General features: G+C 22.0%; 10 protein-coding genes across 10 annotated transcripts in view; 5 read left to right on the top strand and 5 right to left on the bottom strand.

Annotated features, from left to right (window-relative positions):
* The window catches only part of DDB_G0275535 (transmembrane protein), a gene marked incomplete at both ends in the record, with an annotated part of 3,832 nt that extends 1,064 nt beyond the window's left edge, over positions 1-2,768 (top strand). The window contains 2 exons of the mRNA XM_638448.1: positions 1-2,485; positions 2,569-2,768. The exon at positions 1-2,485 is cut by the window's left edge and continues 51 nt beyond it. Of these exons, the coding sequence (XP_643540.1) occupies positions 1-2,485; positions 2,569-2,768 (2,685 nt within the window). The remainder of the gene's footprint in view (positions 2,486-2,568) is intronic.
* Positions 2,769-2,988: 220 nt separating this feature from the next.
* Positions 2,989-5,811, bottom strand: DDB_G0275747 (hypothetical protein; the record flags this gene model as incomplete). The annotated part of the gene is made up of 5 exons (XM_638449.1): positions 2,989-4,238; positions 4,319-4,568; positions 4,648-4,969; positions 5,090-5,465; positions 5,610-5,811. The coding sequence occupies 5 exons, from the start codon at positions 5,809-5,811 to the stop codon at positions 2,989-2,991; spliced, it is 2,400 nt and encodes a 799-aa protein (XP_643541.1).
* Positions 5,812-6,705: 894 nt separating this feature from the next.
* On the top strand, positions 6,706-7,849 carry rpl13a (S60 ribosomal protein L13a; the record flags this gene model as incomplete). Its single annotated transcript, XM_638450.1, has 2 exons — positions 6,706-6,717; positions 7,298-7,849. 2 exons carry the CDS (start codon positions 6,706-6,708, stop codon positions 7,847-7,849), a joined length of 564 nt encoding a protein of 187 aa, XP_643542.1.
* Positions 7,850-8,036: 187 nt separating this feature from the next.
* Positions 8,037-10,813, bottom strand: tgrR1 (immunoglobulin E-set domain-containing protein; the record flags this gene model as incomplete). Its single annotated transcript, XM_638451.1, has 2 exons — positions 8,037-10,576; positions 10,738-10,813. 2 exons carry the CDS (start codon positions 10,811-10,813, stop codon positions 8,037-8,039), a joined length of 2,616 nt encoding a protein of 871 aa, XP_643543.1.
* An 857-nt stretch (positions 10,814-11,670) lies between these two features.
* On the bottom strand, positions 11,671-12,372 carry DDB_G0275743 (hypothetical protein; the record flags this gene model as incomplete). Its single annotated transcript, XM_638452.1, has 1 exon — positions 11,671-12,372. One exon carries the CDS (start codon positions 12,370-12,372, stop codon positions 11,671-11,673), a length of 702 nt encoding a protein of 233 aa, XP_643544.1.
* A 41-nt stretch (positions 12,373-12,413) lies between these two features.
* Positions 12,414-13,025, bottom strand: DDB_G0275883 (hypothetical protein; the record flags this gene model as incomplete). The annotated part of the gene is made up of 2 exons (XM_638453.1): positions 12,414-12,868; positions 12,974-13,025. The coding sequence occupies 2 exons, from the start codon at positions 13,023-13,025 to the stop codon at positions 12,414-12,416; spliced, it is 507 nt and encodes a 168-aa protein (XP_643545.1).
* A 1,891-nt stretch (positions 13,026-14,916) lies between these two features.
* On the top strand, positions 14,917-15,690 carry dio3 (thyroxine 5'-deiodinase; the record flags this gene model as incomplete). The annotated part of the gene is made up of 1 exon (XM_638454.2): positions 14,917-15,690. One exon carries the CDS (start codon positions 14,917-14,919, stop codon positions 15,688-15,690), a length of 774 nt encoding a protein of 257 aa, XP_643546.2.
* Positions 15,691-15,978: 288 nt separating this feature from the next.
* DDB_G0275885 (hypothetical protein) lies at positions 15,979-17,663 on the bottom strand (the record flags this gene model as incomplete). The annotated part of the gene is made up of 4 exons (XM_638455.2): positions 15,979-16,092; positions 16,188-16,670; positions 16,812-17,003; positions 17,643-17,663. 4 exons carry the CDS (start codon positions 17,661-17,663, stop codon positions 15,979-15,981), a joined length of 810 nt encoding a protein of 269 aa, XP_643547.2.
* A 186-nt stretch (positions 17,664-17,849) lies between these two features.
* On the top strand, positions 17,850-19,883 carry DDB_G0275739 (hypothetical protein; the record flags this gene model as incomplete). Its single annotated transcript, XM_638456.1, has 4 exons — positions 17,850-18,234; positions 18,347-18,697; positions 18,878-19,263; positions 19,359-19,883. The coding sequence occupies 4 exons, from the start codon at positions 17,850-17,852 to the stop codon at positions 19,881-19,883; spliced, it is 1,647 nt and encodes a 548-aa protein (XP_643548.1).
* Positions 19,884-21,247: 1,364 nt separating this feature from the next.
* DDB_G0275527 (hypothetical protein) lies at positions 21,248-21,775 on the top strand (the record flags this gene model as incomplete). Its single annotated transcript, XM_638457.1, has 2 exons — positions 21,248-21,666; positions 21,757-21,775. 2 exons carry the CDS (start codon positions 21,248-21,250, stop codon positions 21,773-21,775), a joined length of 438 nt encoding a protein of 145 aa, XP_643549.1.
* Positions 21,776-22,500: the final 725 nt, after the last annotated feature.

Below are 22,500 nucleotides of genomic sequence, written 5' to 3' on the forward strand. Positions count from 1 at the left end.
GGTGTTGATACAAAATTATTTTTAAATCAACAACCACCACCATCAAAATTTTCAACAGTTGAAAAATTATTAAACAAATTAATTTTATTTGTTTTTATATTTCAATTAATAGTTTGTTTATTATGTGCAGTTGCATCAGCATTTTATCAAGAGATAGTGGTTGAAGATATGTTATATTTGGGACCAACAGTTTCTTTATCAATTTATGGTGTTAGAAATTTTTTCACTTATTTTATTTTATTTAATACAATGATTCCAATTTCACTTTGGGTAACATTGGAGATGGTAAAAGTTGGACAAGCAAAGTTTATGGAATTTGATAGTTATATGCGTTCACAAGTACTAACAATTGATCCAGCAACTGGTGAAGAGAAAGAAGTTGAAAAAGGGTGTAAAGCAAAAACCTCAAATTTGAATGAGGATCTTGGTAGAATTCAACATATTTTTAGTGATAAAACAGGTACACTAACTGAAAATATTATGAGATTTTGTAAATGTTCAATTGGTTCAGATATTTATGATGAGAGGGAGAGTTCTGGTAGTTTGGTTAGAGCATTGGATGCAAGTAGAGATTCATCTTCAAATCCAAAGATATTAATAAATGGTACAAACAATACAAAGTTTCAAACTATTCAAAGTTTTCTTCGTATTCTTAGTCTTTGTCATACTGTGATTAGTGAAGTAGATGAGGCAACTGGTAATATCACCTATCAATCACAATCACCAGATGAATTAGCATTGGTACATACTGCAAGTAATAATGGATTCGTGTTTTTGGATAGAAGAACTGATGAAATCCTTTTAAGAGAGAATGGTGTAGATACTTCCTATGGTCTATTGGCAATTTTAGAGTTTTCATCAGCACGTCGTAGAATGTCAGTAATCGTTCGTACACCTGAAGGTACAATTAAGCTATTAACAAAAGGTGCTGATATGTCAATCTCTTGTAGATTGTTAAATGATAAAGAAAGAAATGCAGCTCGTGATGAAACTCTTAATTTCTTAAAAAATTTCTCAAGAGATGGTTATCGTACACTAATGGTAGCTGAAAGAGATTTAACAGTTGAAGAATATGAAGATTGGAAACAACAATTCTTTCAAGCCTCAACTTCAATTGAAAATCGTGAAGAGAAAATTGAAGCCGTTTGTGAATTAATTGAAAAGGATCTATCATTGGTTGGTACGACTGCAATTGAAGATAAATTACAAAATCAAGTACCGGAAACTATTAGTTATCTATTGAATGCAGGTTTACATATTTGGGTATTGACCGGTGATAAACAAGAAACCGCTGTAAACATTGGTTACTCATGTCGTCTATTTGATCCAGCTATGGAATTGATTTTCGTCAATACTGAATCCTCGGAAGAGTGTGGTTTAATTCTTGATAGATATATTGCATTGTTACCACCAGAGAATGAAAATGAAGATGTTAAAGATACCCAAACCTATGGTCAACAACAAATGCAACAAGGCATGAATGGAGCCACGCCTGGAATTATGAATATGATTAGCAATAGCTTGCAATCTGGTTCTGGTAATAAAACTCCAATCATTGATATTATCATTCCAACATTGGCGGTTGAATATGGTTTAGTAATTGATGGCCATACATTGACCTTTGCATTGAATGACCATAAAGAGAAATTCCTTCGTTTAGGTAGAGCTTGTAAATCTGTAATTTGTTGTAGAACTACACCACTTCAAAAAGCACTAGTTGTAAGAGTTGTAAAACAAAGTGAAAAAAAGATTTCTTTGGCAATTGGTGATGGTGCAAATGATGTATCGATGATTCAAGAAGCTCATGTTGGTATCGGTATATTTGGTAAAGAAGGTACTCAAGCTGCCCGTGCTTCAGATTATTGCATTCATCAATTTAGTCATTTAAAGAGACTACTTTGTGTACATGGCCGTTATTCTTACATTAGAGTATCTGGTTTAATTCAATATTCTTTCTATAAAAACATGAGTTTCACTCTTTGTTTACTTTGGTTCTCATTTAGTAGTCTTTTCACTGGTCAAACTATATTTGATTCTTGGATTATCACTTTCTATAACATTCTTTTCACATCTTTACCACCATTCTTTTATGGTCTCTTTGAAAAGGATATTGATGAAGAAAGTATTATGGAAAATCCAAATCTCTATAAAAGTATACAACAAAGTCAAATCCTAAGTAAAAAATCATTTTTCGTTTGGAATCTATTAGGTTTATGGCATTCATTAGTAACTTTCTTTGGTGTAAAATTATTGTTTGTAAATGATGTCATGTCTTCAAATGGTCATGTTGCTGGTATTTGGACTTTAGGTACTTTGGTATCAACTGCTTCAATTTTAACTGTAAATGTAAGAATGGCAATTGAAACAAAACTTTGGAATTATATTTCATTAGTTGGTATGATAATATCTTTAGCTGCTTACTTTATAATGTTAGTACTTTATGCTTTCTTTTTACCTTTAAATTCAAATATGTATGATATATTTTGTAAGTATTTCTTATTATATCTTTTTAATAAAAAAAAATAATAATAATTCCCTTTATTAATTTAAATTTATTTATTTATTTAGCATCTCAATTAGAAACTGGCTCATATTATTTTACAATTATTGTTATTATTATTGTTGCTATCTTCCCCGATTTCTGCATAAAATATTATAGTAGAATGTATGCACCAAAAGATACTCAATTAGAAAAAGAAAGAAAAGGATTAAAAGGTGTTAAAGAATATCAAAGAGAAATGAAAGAATTTAATAATCAAAGAGCTTAATTTAATTTATATAATATAAAATATTTAAAAAAAAAAAAAAAAAAAAAAAAATTAAAATAAAGAAAAAAAAAAAAAAAAAAAAAAAAAAAAAAAGAATTAATTATTATAATTTTATTATTTTTATTTTATTATTTTTATTATTATTATTAGTCAAAATTAATTGTTAATAATATCATTTATTTAATTTTTATTTTTTTTTATTTCAATTTTAATTTTAATTTTAATCAGTTGATTTTTTTGATTTTCTTAAATAATGATAATTATTTTGTAATTTTTTAGTTAAAACTTTTTTACCAGTTTCACCTGATAAAAGTAATAATAATAAAAGCATACCAATTAAAACTAAACCAATCATTGGTAATAAAGTTGAATAAGTACCTTTTTCAGTTACAAAAATATGATATCCACTTAGAGTAGTGATTAAGAAATCATTTATACCATCATTATTAAAATCTGCTACGACTGGTGGTGCTGTGATTGGATCACTTTCACCAGCATTCCAAATTTGTTGATCAACTAAAATCTCACCATTTTCATTTAATATTACCATTGATTGTTCACCAATTGCTAAAATGAATGGTTGAGTTGATTGAATATCAAATGAAAATACTTGTAATGATGGGAAAGTTCTTGGTTCCAAATGTTTACTCCAATGAATTCCAGTATCAACTCTCCAAATCTTTTTACCACCAAAAGATGCAGTATCGAAACAACTAATTAAACCAGTATTAACCATAAACAATGTTGATAATCTATCACTGTTACTTGATCTAAAGAATACTGGTGGTACAGTTTGAATCTCTTTTTCACTCTTTGACATTGTTGATGATGATTTTTGATTTTTTAATAACTTATCATCTGCCATCTTTTTCTTTTTTGGTTTTTGTTGTTTTTGTTGTTTTTGTTTCATTTTATTTTCTTCTAAAATACCTGCATCTTGTTCTTCCTCTTCCTCCTCCCCCTCTGTGTCATCACCAAGACCAACACCTTCATGTTCAGTATTTCTTTTATTAAGATTTGAATCTTTCCATAAATAATAATCCATATTAAATATTTGACCACCACAGATTTTTAAATCAAATAAAGTTTCTTTTGGTGGTAAACCTGATAAAGCCAAGCCAACACAATAAGAATCTTCATTATTATCATCACCAATATTTTTATTTTTTTTATTACGACCTAATTGACTATTTTTAAAATTGCCAGCATAAGATCTAACTTGGTCTAAAACACCATCACCATTTAAATCTAAATATACAATATATCTATTACTATCTGTATAGAAATCTGTACCATCTAATACTAATTTACATAAGGTTTTACCACTAACTATATGTATAACTTCAATGCCATATTTATGATGTGTAACTATAACATTTGGATTCTCTATATGTTGACTTTTAAATGAAATTTGATCTTTTTTTGATAATATTGAAAATGTATCAAAATTCTTTGAATAAAATTCAATCACTTATAAATAAAATATATATATATTAATAAATAAATCTAAATTAAATATATAATATATTAAAAATCATATATCTATTTACTTTCATTATTTAATGTATTTGATGAACCAATTAAACCATTTATAACATTTGTACCATCATTATTTGTAGTACCTCTAATTGTATTTATTTTCTTTTCAAAATGTCTTGGTTCAAGTTTTGTATCAAAATTACTTGACCATTTGTGTGGTAATGATGCTAAAATTGAATCTCTATAAGTTTTCCAATCGACTTCACCTAAATGTTCTAATTGACTAAAAATATGTTGTTTAAAACTATGCAATGATATATCCTAAAAATTAAAATTATTTAAAATTAATATTAATTAATTATTAAATATAAATAAATAAATAAATAAAAATGAAATTTACAGAATCTTTTTTATGTTCTTCAGTTGTATGTGGATTTTCAGGTTTGAAATCATTTTCTTCATGACTCCATCTTTTATAACCATCTTTACAATCATATGAAAAATAAGAGAAATGATTTTCTTCACGATGAGCTGTAAAACTATCATGGTCATCATCTCTTTTATGGTCATGATCTTTATCAGTTTCAACTTTTTCTCCAAACATTGGTATACTATAATGTGGTTTATGAATTACACCTGGTAATGGTTCCATTCTTCCACCAATAATTACAATACCTTTATCATCTGGTATTGTTGTTGGTAAAATTGTAATTGATATTTCACTTTATTTATATTTTTTTTTTTTTTGGAAATAAAATAATATTAATTAGTTAAATGGTAATTTGATGAATAAATATTAAATAAATATTTAAATATATATTAATATATATATATATATTTACGATTGATAATGACCAGGTAAAACTTCATCAGAAGCATAACTTTCCCATAATTTTTTTAATTTATTATCAAAACATAATACTGCCCAACCATCTGTAACTACTACTATAATTTGTTGTCTCCTTTCACCCGGAATTGAATGTTTTGCATAACCAGTTTTAATTGCAATTGGTCTTCTACCAGTTGCTAAACCAACATCCGATAATAATGATGATTCATATAAAACTGGTAATTCAAGTAAACTATTTTGGTCATTATCATTTTCATTTTCATTTTCATTTTCATTTACATTTACACCAAATCTAAATTTCTCTATATTATTTGGTGTAACTGTATCTAAAATTCGGATTTTAAAATCATTTGTAACATATATAATTTCTAACAATAGAAACTTAAAATAGAAAATAAAAATAAAAAAATAAAAACCAATGAAAACCAATGAAAAAAATAATATCGATTTGTTAATATAAATAAACAATCAATTTTTGGGAAAAATTAAATATAAAGTTTTTTTTTTTTTACCATTGAACCCATCTCCATTTAAATCTGTAATAATTGGTAATGGTAAAAATTCATTTATTTTTGGATAATGAGAATTTTCATAATTGTTTGTATCAATTGGTATTTCTAATAACAAGTTTAATTTATAATCTTTTTGTCTATACAAAGAAATAAATACAACTAAAATACTAACTAATAATAACCATGTATCTCTTTTTCTCATATTATTATTATTATTATTATTATTATTATTATTAATTGTGTTATATTAATTTTTGAAATATGGTTTAATTTAAAAAAAAAAAAAAAAAAAAATTAAAAAAATTAAAAAAAAAAAAAGAAAAAAAAAAAAATGAAATTTTCAAAAAGTTGTTTTGTGATGATGATCACGATGTTATATTTCATTTTTATTTTTTAATTATTGATTAATATTAAAATTTTAAAAAAAATAAAATTCTGTGGGGCATCAATATCATAAAATCATTGTTCATATCTTTTTTTTTTTTTTTTTTTTTTTTTTTTTTTTTAATTACTTTCCAAAATTTATTTGGTTCCTTTAAAACTTCAATTCTCAAACCATACATTTTTGAATTTGTTTTTTTAAGATTAATTTATTATTTTTTTATTTTATTTTTTAATTTTTTTTTTTTTTTTTTTTTTTTTTTTTTTTTTTTTGGTATTTCTTTAAAGATAGATATTAGAAAGAAAATAAAAAATAACAATAAAATAATAATAATAAAATAAAATTAATATAAATAAAATAAAACAAAACAAAACAAAATAAATTAAACGATCAAAAGTAAAAAAAAAAAAAAATTTGTAAAATTAAAATAGTCAAACAATTGCTTGATCAAAAAATAAAAATAAAAATGAAAAAAAAAAAAAAAAATGGTAAAAATAAAATAAAAAAGAAAAAACCGAATTTCGAAGACGAAAGAAAAATAATGCCGGGCAATTATTTTTAATATGGTAGGATTTTTTTTTTTGAAAAAAGTTTTTTTTTTTTTTAATTTTTTTTTTTTTTTTTTCGACTCTCGCCGTGCAAAATTTTTTTGACGCCCAAATTTTTTTTTTTTCTCTTTTGTTTTCTCAGCCAATTTTTTAAAACAGATACATAATGTTCCAAAAGGTATTACACTTTTTTTTATTTATTTGTACTTTTTTTTTTAAAAAAAAAAAAAAAAATATAAAATAATAAAATAATTAAAATAACAATAATAATAAAAAATAAAAATATAATAAATAATAAACAAAAAAAAATAAATAATAAAAAAAATAAAAACGATCAATTTTTTTTTTTTTTTTTCTTCACCACACCACACTCAATATTTAGCAAAAAAAAAAAAAAAAAAAGAAAGATGGAGATGATCACTTTATTTTTTTCTTGTAAACAAATAAATTAAAGTTGGACGATGAAATGAATTAAAATACGAAAAAAAAAAAAAAAAAAAAATTAGAGCATTAAAAAAAAAATATATATATATATATATATGAGAGAACAGGTTATTATTGATAAATTTATGATAGGTTATGCAAAATTTCAAAATAAACCTATGTTGGATTTTTTCAAAAATAATAATAAAATGCCGAAAAAAAAATATAAGAATAATCATATAAATTTTCACACCAACTCTAAATAATCAAAAAAAAAAACGAATAAAAAAAAAACTAATTCAAAAATTTATTTTTTTATTTTAAAAACAAAATAGAAAGCAATTGTTATTGATGGCAAAGGTCATTTGTTAGGTCGTTTAGCCTCCGTTGTTGCTAAATCCCTCCTCTCTGGTCAAAAGATCGTTGTTGTCCGTTGTGAAGAGCTCAACATCTCAGGTCCATTATCACGTAACAAATTAAAATGGGCTGATTTCCTCAACTTAACCATGAACACCAATCACGCTCGTGGTCACAGACACGGTAGATCACCATCAAAGATCTTCTGGAGAGCTGTCAGAGGTATGTTACCACACAAAACCCCACGTGGTCAAGCTGCCCTCGATAACATGAAAGTTTTCGAAGGTGTCCCAGCCCCATACGATAAAGTCAAGAGAGTTGTTGTCCCATCTGCTCTCCGTGTTGTCAAATTAAACACCACCCGTAAATACACCGTCTTATCTCGTTTATCCCAAGAAGTCGGTTGGAAATACAGAGCTGTTGTTGCCAAATTAGAAGTCCAAAGAAAACAAAGATCTTCAACTTATTACCGTAAAGCTGCTTTAGTCAAAGCCTACAGAACTCAAGCCTTAAAGAAATTCTCTGCTTAAATTAAAAATCTTGAAACATAATAAATGATTTTTTGCTTTAAAAAAAATAACAATTATATAAAAAAAAAAAAAAAAAAAATTTTAAAAAAAATAACTATGGTTTTAAAAGATTTATTTATTTTATTATAATTTTTTTTTTTATAATATTCTTTAATTATTATTATTATTATTATTTTTTTTTTTTTTTTTAATATCTTGAAATTGAATTTGATCTTGAGGATGATGTTTGTTGTGGTATTATAAATTGTGGTTGAGTTAATTGACGAGTTAATTGTCTTCGTTGGTCAACTTGTTTTGGAGCACCTGAAGGTAAAACTCTTTTAATATTTTTCTTTTTATGAAATAGAATAGCGAAATGAATATAAATTGAGCCGATTGCAAATGCAATTATTATAGTGGTAATGATAATCATTGAATCTGCAGTAGGGGAGGTTGAGTCGAATTGAATCCATGGAGTTAAATAGGAAAAAGCATATCCACCACCACTTTTACCAGCAATAGTAATATTTATAAACATTATTTGATTCAATAGATGTTTGTCTGCGGTGGGTGGTAGTGTACATGCGATTGCATTTGAAGATATGAATTTACTATCAATACATTGAACAGGACCAATATGAATATTATCGATTATATCATAAAAACAATCACCAAAAATAACCAATTCACCACCATCTAAATATAAAGAATTTGAAGCCAATGCTATTGGTTGTTGAAATGAAACATAAACTGGTATATTGGTTTTATTTTCAAAAGTGAGTGTACAAAATTGATCATAAGGTCCATCTAATTGAACTGGGCAAGAGATGGTTTTATAATCAATTAAATTACATTTAGGGAATGTCTTATTCCCACATTCGATTGATACTACACCACTTGATGCAAAGAATTTACCATTTACAATTACAGCATCATTTGGACTGTTATTATGAAATCCTTCAGCAACATTTGAAAAGTAAACCGCATTTATAATATAAAATGTATCTGCACTATCACCACATGAATTGATAGTTAAATGACCACTAACATAATTATCATAGGTATAGAATGTGAATTCAGTATCGGTTATATTGATTGGTGTAATGGTTGAGTTTGAAAATTGAATAATAACTTGCTTATCAAAGTAAGATCCACCAAAATTTGTACCAGTACATAAGGTAATATTAGTCTCTGGTGAGTATGTACAATTTGCATAGCTTGGTTGTAGTGATGTAACGGTGCCATTATAAGTTTGATTTCCAATTTCATATTGTAGAGATTGAACACCACAGACGCCGGGGAAATTATTGAAAATATAGGTTGAGCTTCCATCATCTTTTAATTCTTTGGAGTTATCATCACCAACAAAGGTTTCACCATTGATTGTAATTTTTGGGTTTATACTATCCAAACTTTGGAAATAATATTTAAAATGTGTTGCATGAGGAGAGTTTAAAATTGCATCACTGGGTGTAACATAAAGTTGTAATGGGATATAATATCCAGCAGTATAACCATATGCCTTAACTTGAACAAGAGTTTCACCTGCATAGTTTCCAGGAATCACAAAAATAATAGAAGTTTCATAAGTATTTACTTGATAAGAGGTTACCGAAGATGTTCCTCCGATTACAATTTCTGTTTTATTATCACTACCAAAACAATCACCATACAATGTTATGATGTTTGTATTTTGTGTTGATTTTATAATTGAAATTTCATTATAATTAAAGGTAATATTATTTGATGACATGATATTACCCACCACAACGCTTAATTGAATTGGTTTTTCATAGCCAGGTTGAAGATCACATAAAATATAGGATGGAGTAGAAGCAGTGACATTCCAACTACTCTCAAAACTTAGAATAGTATTATGTTGAATACCTGGTGGTGTAGTTAATCTTATACCTTTGATGGTTATTTTTCCACCAATTGCGCCTGGTACAGAGTTTACATTATATAAAATGGGTGAAAATATTATTGCTTGATTTACTAGTGTTTGTACATTTGAACCAAATGTTACAGAGAAATATAATATCTCACAATATAAAACTTGACTAACATCAAGTTCAATAGAGGTTGATTTAATTTTAACTTTGTCTGTTTGTAATACACCACCAAGATAAACTGATAGTATTGAATTGGTTTTATTACAAAAGTTTGAACCATTTATAATAATATTATACCCATCAAATGATAATGTACTGGGTGTAACTGTTGGTGCTATATAATTGAATGATAATGGTTTTGATCCACTTGGCCATTTAATTGAATCTTGACCACAACCTGATGGAATATTTATAATCATTTGAGTTGGATCCAAATGAATTGGTGAATTGAAATTTGCTATACCACCACTTGAAAGTTGAAAATAATTTGAATCATTACCAACTATAAATATAATAAATGAACCAACCAATGTTATTGATGTACCATCTACTGGAATTGAAGGTATTGTTGAGTTTATAATTGGTGTTGGATAATGTGATGGTTGTAATATTCCTTGACATTTTTCAGTACTACTGCCATCCATATAACATGGCATACCACTTATACCATATAATTCATTCATTGGTGGTGTTCCATTATTTGTATATGTACAGCTTTTTATTGTTGCATTATTCGTACATTGAAAACTCATTTCAGTTATATTACCATCTGCTTTTGTTATTTCCCATTTTGTATAATAATTTGGATCATTTAAATCCCAATCAAATGTAATTGAATTTTCTGTATTTCTAAATCCTAAAAATAAAAAAAAAATTTTAAAAAAAAATTAAAAAAATATAACATTTAATTAATAAATTGTTTTTATTTATTTATTTTTTTTTTTAATGTTATTATCAAAAAAAAAAAAAAAAAAAAGTCTAAAAAAAAGTCTAAAAAAAAAAACAATTAAAATTTACCTTTTGGAAAAAATGTTTGACAAAATATTGGCACAATAGTAAAAACTATTAAAAAAAATGAAAATTTTAAATTCATTTAATTTATAACATATATAAAATAAAATAAAATAAATAAATAAATATTACAATGTTTTTCACAAGACTTTTTTTTATGTGAATTAAAAAAAAAAAAAAAAAAAAAAAAAAAAAAAAAAAAAAAAAAAAAAAAAAAAAAGGGTTGTTACTACTTCTAAATTAAAATATTAACTACCCTTAAAAAAAGAAAAAAAGAAAAAAAAAAATTAAAAAAATAAAATTAAACAAAATAAATAATTTCAATCAAACCACAAAAATTTTCCCACACCAAAACACACAAAAACCTAAAATTAACTAAAAATCTTTTTTTTTACCACAGCGGTTAGGGGTTTGTGTTGTATTTTTTTAAATACATTAAATTTTTATATTATTATTTTTATTATTTTATTTTCTATTTTTTTTTGATTTTGATTTTGTAGTTTTATATCACATTTTCTTTTTTTAAATTTTTTAATTTTTTTAATTTTTTTATATCCTAAAAATTTTTTTAAACTAAAAACTGGTTCAACCTTTAAATTAGATGATTGAATTTATTCGTACAATTAATACATTTAACCACATTCACCTAAATTTCACACATTGATACCTTAATGCTTTCATAAAAAAAAAAAAAAAAAAAAAAAAAAAAAAAAAAAAAAAAAAAAATATTTTCCAAAAATATAAAAAATTCTATTTTTAGAATTTTCATACATGTGACATAATTTCATCAAGATTCGATCGATCTTAAAATGAATTAATTTTTTTTTTTTTTTTTTATAAAAACATTAGTAACTATTTAATTTTACCAACTTCGAGTATAATATTAAATATTTTAAAACACACAGATATCAGTTTTTAAAACAATTTTACTATCTATCTTTATTTTTTTTTATAAAAAAAGAATCCCATTGTTATTTTATTGTATTTAGAACATGGTTGTCTTGAAGTTTGGTCATCTCCATCTGAGTAATAAATCCTATTTCCATTTAGTTGGCAACCACCATTAGAATGATATTTATATTTCGTTTGTTTGAGTTCACCAACAAGTCCTATAATAAGTTTACCATCATACCTTTTTAATCCAACCAACTGATCATTGGTGTTACTAGGAGTCAATATTTCTCTATAAAATATTTTCACATATGTTTCATAACCTTGATTATAATATTCTGAAAGATCACCCATTAAAGTAACCCAATCTCTTTCACAATTTACATACAGTTCATGTAAAACACGTCTGATTTGATCATAATCATTGAATCGATTGATAATATTACATGATTTATTTGTAGGGTGTATAACATTGTTGTTCGTCTCCCTTAACTTTTGTTCTAAATTAATATAAGCATCAGTATCAACATCAGAAGGTTCCTCTTGGTTATTACTCTTATTGTTGTTTTTATTTTGTTCATTTAAATAATATTTATCATATAAATCCTTAATATTTGGAATTTCCATTTTCTTTTCATTATAAAAAACCTTAATTAAAGAAAATGTCAATATGGCTTGATTTTCATATATGTTATATTGAGATGGATGGTGACTCGACATAACCAAAACCTTATTTTTTTCGAAACACATAATAAATGATGGGAAACCTAAACCTGTTTTTTTATTATAGTTTATATTATTCTCTTTGCTATTGGTCTTTCTTCAAGTTGTGATTTATCAATTGATAAACTATTAATATTTTTATTATTATTATTATTATTATTATTATTATTATTATTATTATTATTATTATTATTATTATTATTATTATTATTATTATTAATAATATTATTATTAATATTATTATTAATATTATTATTAATATTATTATTATTATTAATATTATTATTATTAATATTATTATTTTTATTATTATTAATAATATTATTATTATTACTATTATTATTAGTAGTAGTGGTAGTAGCAGTAGCAGTAATAGAAATTTCATTAAAATGTTTAATTAGTGGTTCTATTTTATGTTCATCTGATTTTATATTTATATTCTTAAATTCTTTATTTAATTGATTCAACCATTCATCTGTTTTTTTTTTTGTTTTTGTGCAATTATCAAAATGTATTTTTAATGCTTGTAAATATTTTAAATAAAGTTATATGTTAGTATTTTATTTTAAAATCCTTAATACTAATAATATATTTATATATATATATATATATATATATTAATATGTACAATTTATATTAATGCAATTTTTGATGGTTTTAATTTTTTCAAAATTTTCCATGAAGCTTTTATGTGTTATTAAAACTATTTTATTATATCTTCTTTATATCGAATGTTAATAATTCTTGAAATTGTTACATTGTAATTATTTTCAAAATCATTTGATATGATATATTCTTGTACATTTAATTGTATTTTTACATCATCTTTGCTTTGTGGTACCATTTTATAACACTATACAATTATTTTTATGATTGAAAAAATTTAAATCAGAAATAATTGGAAAAAAAAAAAGTTTTTATAAAAAAAAAAAAAAAAACTTTTTATTAAAAATTAAAAAAAAATAAAAAATAAATCTAATTTTTTTGTTAAATTTATAAGAAAATTTTAAAAACAATATTAAGTTATTAAAAATTAAAAATGAAAAAAAAAAAATAATATTAATTGTAGTTTTAAAATGATACTTTTGATTTCTATTTTTTTTATTTTTAAACTATTTTTAATGTTTCAAGTTGATTATTTAAATCAAATCAATTTTTATATTATTTAGAAATTAATTTTTTAAATGTTTTATTTATTTTTTGATTTTTTGATGCACATAATTATTTTAAAAAAACATCTCAATTCTAAAAAGTTTACTAACATATTTGAATTTTTTTTTTTAAAATAAAAAAATAAATAAAACAATCAAAAAATTATCTCTGAAAATATAAAAATTCTTTTTTAAGAATTTCATACATTTCACATAAAATTTCAGATTCAATTGGCCTTAAATTAATTTTTTTTTTTTTTTTTTTTTTTCTTAAAAAAATTAAAATAAGATGTTGAAAAAATGTTTTAACAACTTGAATATAATTTTAAATATTTTTAAACACAATAATTTCAGTTTTTAAAACAATATTACTATTTAATATTGGATCCCATAATTATTTTATATTTTTCAATTTGTGAAGGCAAAAAAATTCATTCTAATGGTGGTTCCATGTTCTAAAGTTTTTGGTCAACTTCATCTGAGAAATAATACTTAATTCCATTTAGTTTGGAACCACCATTAGAATGAATTTTTTTGACTTCACTTGAAAAAAGTCCTTTAATAAGTATACCATCATACCTTGTTAATCCAACCAACTGATCATTGGTGTTTCTACATTGTATTTATTTTTAAAATCTTTTGAATTGATTCTTTCTTGTACATTTAATTTTATTTCTACATGATCTTTGATTTTTCCTGCCATTTATAATACTATATAGTTTTTTTATGATTGAAAAAATTTAATCAGAAAAAATTGCAAAAAAAAAGTTTTTTAAAAATGAACAAAAAAAAAATTAAATTTAAATCTTATTTTTTATTCTTAAGAATTTACAAAAACATTGAAAAGTTTCGTAACAACTCAACCAATTTAAAATATATTCGGTAATCAATCTCAAGTCATTGCAAAAAAAAAAATATAATGCTTTGTATGACTAATGAATATTATTTTAATATTTAAAGATATAAAAAAAAAAAAAAAAAAATTTTAAATATTGGATTAATATTAATATTTATATGTCCTCGATTTACATTGCTTTTTTTTATTTATATCTTTAAATATTAAAAACAAAAAAAAAAAAAAAAATTAAAAAAAAAAAAACCCCACTAACACACCCCCTTTGATATTTTCAAAATAAAACTTGAAGAAAAAAATTAAATTAAAAAATTGTTTTTAGATATTTATTCTCAACTATTCATTTATTTTTATTTAATTTTATTTTTAATTTTTATTTTTATTATTTTTTTTTTTTTTTTTTTTTTTTTTAATTGAAATCCCTTTTGAATTAATTTTTTCTAATTTTTTTTTTTTTTTATTATTATTTTTTTTTTATTCTAATTTCATCTATCTATATATATGGTAATAAATTAAAAAAAAAAAAAAAATTATTCCAGTTTTTTTAAAGATTTTCCATCTTCAAAAATGAATTATTTATTTAATATTTTTGAAGAAGAGAAACCAATTAAAAAAGCCCCCATTATAACAGAGGAATGTTATAGAAATGGATACCATCCGAGTAAATGGGAATTAGCACAAGTATTATTGAATGGTATTTGGAAACCTTATAAATTCAAAAGTTATATGCAATATAAATCAAGAGAACGTTTAAATTTACAAGCAGATACCCAATGTCCAGATGCAATACTATTGGATGACCAAACCAACCAAGAGGTATCATTATATGATTTATTTAATAGTAATAATAATGAAAAATCAGTGCAAGATAGACCAATGGTATTAATTTGTGGTAGTTTCACCTGACCCCCATTCCGCGACAAGATGTGTATGTTTCAAGACATCTTTGTCGATTTTAAAGAGTGGGTTGATATTTATATTGTTTATTTGAAAGAGATACATCCAGCTGATGAATGGTATATTGGTGGTGATGAAATTAGTCTATGTTATCGTCAACCTAAAACAATGGAAGATAGAAGGGAAATAATCAAAGATTTGAAAGAGTATGCTCCATTTTGTACAATTCCATTCTTAATTGATAAAATGGATAATAATTTCAATAAAGTTTATGACGCAGTTCCAGAAAGGTTATATGTTTTAGAAGATAAAAAATTCAAATATGTTGGTGGTCCTGGCCCATTTGGTTTCATACCTGAAGAATTACGTGAATTTTTAACAAAACGTTATAAACCACATTTATTAGATCTTAAAAATAATTTATCAATACCACCATCCCAATAAGTTAAAAATTTATAATTTTAAAAAAAAAAAAAAAAAAAAAAAAAAAAAAAAAAAAAAATTGTAATGATTGCTTTATTATATAAAATTATCTATAATTAAATTATAGAATATAATTTAGATGAAAACTCTATTTTTTTTTTTTGATATTTTTCAACTTTTTTTTCACTTTTTTTAATAAATAAATAAAATAATTTACCCAAACAAACTTTTTTTTTTTAAAATTTTTTTTTTTTTTATTTTTTTTTTTATTTTTTTTTTTTTTATTATTATTATTATGGTTTTTTTAATTTATTTTGATTTAACAATTTTCTTTGTAACAGTTTTAGTTGTAGTTGTTGGTGTTGGTGTAGTTTTAGTAGTTTTAATTTCAGTTTGTTTTGGTTCGAGAGCAGATTTAACGGCCTAAATAAAAAAATAAAAAAAAGTGGGAAATAAAAAAAAAGTGGGAAATATATTAATAATTAATAATTAATTTAATAAAAATAAAAAAAACATACATCTAAATAACCAGTAAATTTATAATCAATTTCAAATTCTTTTAATTTTTCTTTTAATATAATTTCTCTATTAATACGTTCATTTAAGAGTTTAATGATAGATTCTGTTGGTAATTGATTGTATGTATCTTTTTCTTCCTTAATACGTTTTGATGCATTATGTAAAGAATCCATATGAATGTTTGTTGCGGAAAGAAGTAATTCTCTTGGACAAAATGAACTTTGATGTGGTACCCAACCATCCATAATTGAAATATCTAATTTCTTTCCAAACATAATATAACCATTCATTGCTTCTTTAGCAATCTTTGCAACTTCTGCATCAAAAAATCTAACAAAAGCACATTTTGCAAATTTACCAGATAACGTTCTATCAACTCTAACACATTTAATATCTCCAAATTGTTTAAAGAATTTATATATTTCAGTTTCATAAAAACCTTTTGGTACTTCTCTAATTAAAATTGTTGATCCTTTAACACCCTAAAATATATATAGTTTAATAATTATTTATAATAATAATAATAATAATTAATTATTAATATACATGAAATTATTAGTATTTTTTTATTTTTTTATTTTTTATTTTTTATTTTTTCCAAATTTAGAATTATTGATATTTACTAAAACGTATTCTTTTGATTTATTTAATTGTTTTTCACCCTTTTCTTTCTTTCCAACTGGTACAACATCATGTGAATTTGAGAAACCATCATTTAATGATTTTGGTTCAACTGTTTTTGAAACCTTTTTACTTTCAATTTCATTTGATTTAACAATTGGTTTTTGTGATGCTTTTGATTTTCCGACCATTTTCTATTATTAAATTTTAATTTATTTATTTATATATATATATACGTGAGAGATAAAAGATCTAAATAAAAAAAAAAAAAGAAAAGAAAAATAAAAAAAATTTTGAAAAAAAAAAAAAAAAAAAAAAAAACGAAAAAATCCCTCGGTTTTTTTTTTTTTTTTTTTTTTTTTTTAATTATTTTATTTTTATTTTTATTTTTATTTTTATTTTTTTTTTTTTTGAATAGATTTTTATTTTTTTTAATACAATTATTAATAATAATATTACTTATTATTATTATTAATATTGTTAATAATAATACTAATATTGTTAATATTATTTAATTATTTTTATTTTATTGTTATTATTATAAATCAACAATGGTTTTTTTTTTTTTTTTTTTTTTTTTTTTTTTCTCATCACTTTTAAGAGTGGATCCAAAATATCTTTTAAAACAAACCAAAATATTAAAAAAATGGAAAAATAAAAAAAATAAAATAATAAAAAAAAAAAAAAATGAAAAACTAATGTTTGTGTGTAAGGATAATATATTAAAATCTAATCCTAAAACCAAAAAAAAAAAAAAAAAAAAAAAAAACTAATGCTTGCGTATTAAATTTTTAAATTGGAAAAAATAAAAAAAAGCTGATGAACATCCTTACCTGTTCATCATCCCATTTCATTTAATTTAATTTAATTTTAAAAAATTTATTTTTTTTTGAATTTTTTTTTTTTTTTTTTTAATTTTTTTATTTTTTATTTTTTATTTTTTTTTATTTTTTTTTTTTTTTTTTTTTTTTTCTAACACTGTATATTGGTATGGGTGTTTTCAGAAAACACAACGAATTTATATACACCAAATAATTACAATGATTTCTTTATCAAAGAATTTTTCGAAGAATGGTTATTCTATAATCAAAAAGTATAATAAAATATCATCACCAAAAGCAATTATTGGAAATCCATCAATTTCCATAAAATCATCGTCATCATTTATTTTTAATATTAAAAATAACAACAACAACAACATTGGTACATCAAATACACTTAATATTAAAAGATTTTATAGTGAGGCTAATAATAAAAATAATAATGTTAATCAAGATAAAAAACAACAACAACAAAATTTTGATAATGATGATACTTATCATAATAAAGAAGAATTTACAAAACCACCAAAATATTTTTATGCTGTTGCATTATTAGCTATTGGATGTATTGGAACTTATTTAGTAGATAATTTTATAAGTTTTAGTATGGTTTTTTTTTTTTTTTTTTTTTTTTTTTTTTTATATACAATGACACATATTTTTTAATTTAATTTTCTAATAATAATTTTTTTTTTTTTTTTTAAAAAAAAAAATAGGTAATGAACAAATTTTAAGAGATATTAAAACAATTTTAAAGAGTGAAGATGCATTAGAAAGAAATAATGCATTGAAATCAATATCAACTAGAGCAGGCCAAGCATTTTGTGTTGAAAAAGTATTTAAATTAGGTGTTGTTGAAGTTTTAGTTAAAGCATTGGACGATCCAGATCCAATCGTTCAAGCAACTGCAATTAAAACTTTAAATAGATTTTCATACTTTTGTTTTGAAACATTTGGTGATGAAGCTGTAAAAAAAGGTGCTTGTGAAGCATTAACTAGAATTATGTTATCTGATGGAATGAATTGTGAAGCTGCTTCAAATTTATGGTTTCATTATTTTTTATCAAGTAAATATATATATATATATATATTTTAATTTATTAATTTACAAAAAAAAAAAAAAAAAAAAAAAAAAAAAAAAAAAAAAAAAAAAAAAAAAAAAAAAAAAAAAAAAAAAAATATTCTAATATTTTATTTTTATTTATTATTTTTATTATTTTATTTTATTTTAATTTTTAATTTTTTAGAAACTAATCAAATTCAATTATTAACATCAAATGATTTATTATATTGTTTGCAAAATTTAGCATATTCTGATAAATTTGAATTACAAAGAATATCAATTGCAACAGTAAAGATATTATTTGCAAATCGTGAACTTTATCCAATGTTAAATAAATTGAAAGGAATGATATCACATTTAAATAAGAGTCAAGATGTTTTAATTTCAAATCATGCTGAATATTATTTAAATGTACTCAAAGGTGAATATATTCCACCAGTTGGAAATATTTCTTTACCCGATGAAGAATTAGATCGTAAATTTAAAATTCATTCATGTTATAATTTATTATTGGCACCATTAACTTATTTATATTGTTGTTCAAGATGGAAAAAATATACAAGAGATCCAGTATGTTATTAAAAAAAAAAAAAGAAAAAAAAAGAAAAAAAAAAAAAAAATTATTATTTATATTTATATTTATATTTATTTTTTTTTATTTTTAGATTTATTTAAAAGCAAAGGGTATTTATGGTGGTACAATGATGTTATTAGCAGCAGTTATTTCATCATTGACCCTTTTTCCAGATTATCATCCATCAAAGATTAATGCAAGATTAAAGAAAGAATTTTCATTAAATACAAAAACAATTGAAGAATTTGAAAGATGTAAAGCAATTTCATTAGCTGAAGCTGTTACTTTAGTTGATAAAAATAAAAATAATAATAATAATAATAATAATAATAATGATATTGATGAAACAAATGAAGAAGAAAAGAAAAAAACAGGATTATTTGGATTTGGTAAATCTCAAGAAGAAAAAGAAAAAGAAAAAGAAGAAAAAGAAAGAATTAAAAGAGAAAAACAGGGTGATGCTATTTTATTCTCACCAAATTCATTATTTGCAATTAAACAAGCTTCTCCAATTTTAACTTATTCAATTTTATTCACTGGTTGGAAACATGCTAGATTCATGTTATTACCTGCTTTGGCTTTATTGCTTCCACAAGTTTATGATTTTTCTGTGTAAAATGGAGAAAAAAATAAATAAATAAAAAATAATTCAATCTAACCAAAAAATAAATAACAATAATAATAATTATTTCTGGTATTTCAAATAAAAAAAAAATGATTAAAAAAAGATTAAAAAAAATAAGTAAATAAATAAATAAATAAAATTAATTTAAATCAAATTAAATAGCAAACCATTTTATTCAATACAAAAAAAAAAAAAAAAAAAAAAAAATCTAAAGAGTTATAATTCATTTCTAACAATTTAAAATTAATAATTGTCTCATATAATCTATTTTTTAAAAAAGAGTTGATATATCAAAAGTTAAAAAAGTATAAATTAATTATTTTCAATTTTTTTTTTTTTTTTTTATTATTTCGATTTAATTTGTATTTTAAATTATTATTTTTGACAACAATAAATTAGTTCTTGGTTGAAAAGTTGGTTGAATTTTAATTTGGATTATTTTAATCAATCTTTGAAAATTTTCCATTCCAAATAATTTATTTTTAAATTCCTCAACTTTTTCTAAATCTTTGTCTACTATCGATATTTTTTCTTTACTTTTTTTTTTTTTTTTTTTTTGATCAAAAATTTTATTTATAGAATTTAATTTTTTATCATTCTTTTAATTGTATTTTTATTTTGAGGAACAATGAGTTGGAATATATTTAAAAAACAAATAAAATAATCCAGATTTATTAAATTTCAAAAAAATAAATCTTTATAAAAATAAAAATAAAAAATAAAAAATGTAATAACCATTTAATTTAAATCTTTTCTTTATGCCAATCATTTATCTTTTTTTAAATAATAAATTTATTATTTTAAAAAAAAAAAAAACCAATCGAACCAAAATAATTTTTTTTTTTTTTTTATATATAAAGATTTATTTTTTTAAATAAAATTTATTCTTGAAAATAAAAAAAAAAAATTAAATAATTATTAATTTCATCATTTGGAATTAAATAACTTAATCACAAAAAAACTAAAAAAAAAATTTAGTCAACCAGGTTCCCAGAATTAATAAAAAAATAAAAAAAATAAAAAAAAAATAAAATAAAAACATTATTTTTTTTAATTTTTTTTTTTTTTAAAATTTTTTTTTTAACGATTTCTTAAACAGGCTGGCTTTTTTTTTTTTTTTTTTTTTTTTTTTTTCATACAAACTTATATTGTACAATTATTACATATTATCAAGAAATAATTATATTATTAAGTGAAATAACTATAAAAAAAAAAAAAAAAAAAAAAAAAATAAAACTTAAATCAAAATACACCCAAATACTATACAAAAAATAAAAATAAAAAAACATACACCCACATTAAAAATAATCAATCAAACATATAAATAAATAAATAAATAAATTAAAAAATAAAAAATGAATAAAATTTTGATATCATTTTTATTTTTAGTAATATTATTCAGTGTTGTACTTTCATTTCAAAGTCCAACCACAGAACCAACATGGGCAGATGATGGTACATTTTGTTTTGGTAAAACAGCACAAACATGTAGATCAAGTGGTGCATGTTGTATATGGTGCTCAAACTCAACAGCAATTCCTCCATTAGGAGAAACAGACACAGATCCAGGTGTCTGTCATTACAATGGTGATCTTGTAAATTGTCCAAACGATATTTTAGATTATTGTCCAGGTAATGGTAATGCATATAGCTCTGCCTCATGCACTTGTAATTTAAGAGCAACTTCAACTAATAATCCAGATTCATCTGCAATTAAATCAACCAATATTTCTTTTATAACAATTTTTGTATTATCCTTATCAACCATTTTATTGTAAGTTTATTTAAAAAAAAAAAAAAAAAAAAAAATTCATCATTATTCTAACCAAATTCTTTTTATTTATTTACTTTTTAAAAAAAATAGTATAACTTTATTTAATTAAATTTTAAAAATATAATAAAAAACTATATAAATATTTTTAAAAATTAAATAAAAAATAAACAAACCAAATTCTTTTATTTATTCACAAAAAAAAAAAAAAAAAAAAAAATAATTTTGAAGTGTTTAACGTGTGGGATATGACAGATAATATGTAAATATGAAAAAAAGTGAAAATAAATCAATTAATATTAAAATTTTAAGGTGTACCCAAGCAAATGGAGTTTTACCTGGGTTATTCTGTTATTATTTTTATTCAACTTTTTTGACGGGGTCTTTTGCCTCCAAAAATATTATTTACTTTTATGTCCCATATTTTTTTTTTGAGCATTATTTAAAGGTAAAGTGATTTTAAAGTTGAATCCATTTTATTTTATAAAAAACCAACATTTAACAAAGATCAAAATTAAACTTTTATAATGAAAAATGGATGTGTGAGAAAATGAGTTTTTGGATTTCAGAGACATTGGAACTAATAATCTCACTATGAACAATTCTTTAAGAAACAAAATTTTGAAACTAAAAGACACCAGAGGTGACCATTTATATCACCCCATTCAATATTCAACAACCTAAAAAGTGTCAATGTCAACCAAATTGAAAGAGTCAACAAATTAAAAAAAAAAAAAAAAAAAAATATATATATTTTAATTGGTCATTAATAATAATAATAATAATAATAATAATAATAATAATAATAATAATAATAATAATAATAATAATAATAAT

The sequence above is a fragment of the Dictyostelium discoideum genome, assembly GCF_000004695.1.
Source record: "Dictyostelium discoideum AX4 chromosome 2 chromosome, whole genome shotgun sequence".
NCBI lineage: Eukaryota > Evosea > Eumycetozoa > Dictyosteliales > Dictyosteliaceae > Dictyostelium > Dictyostelium discoideum.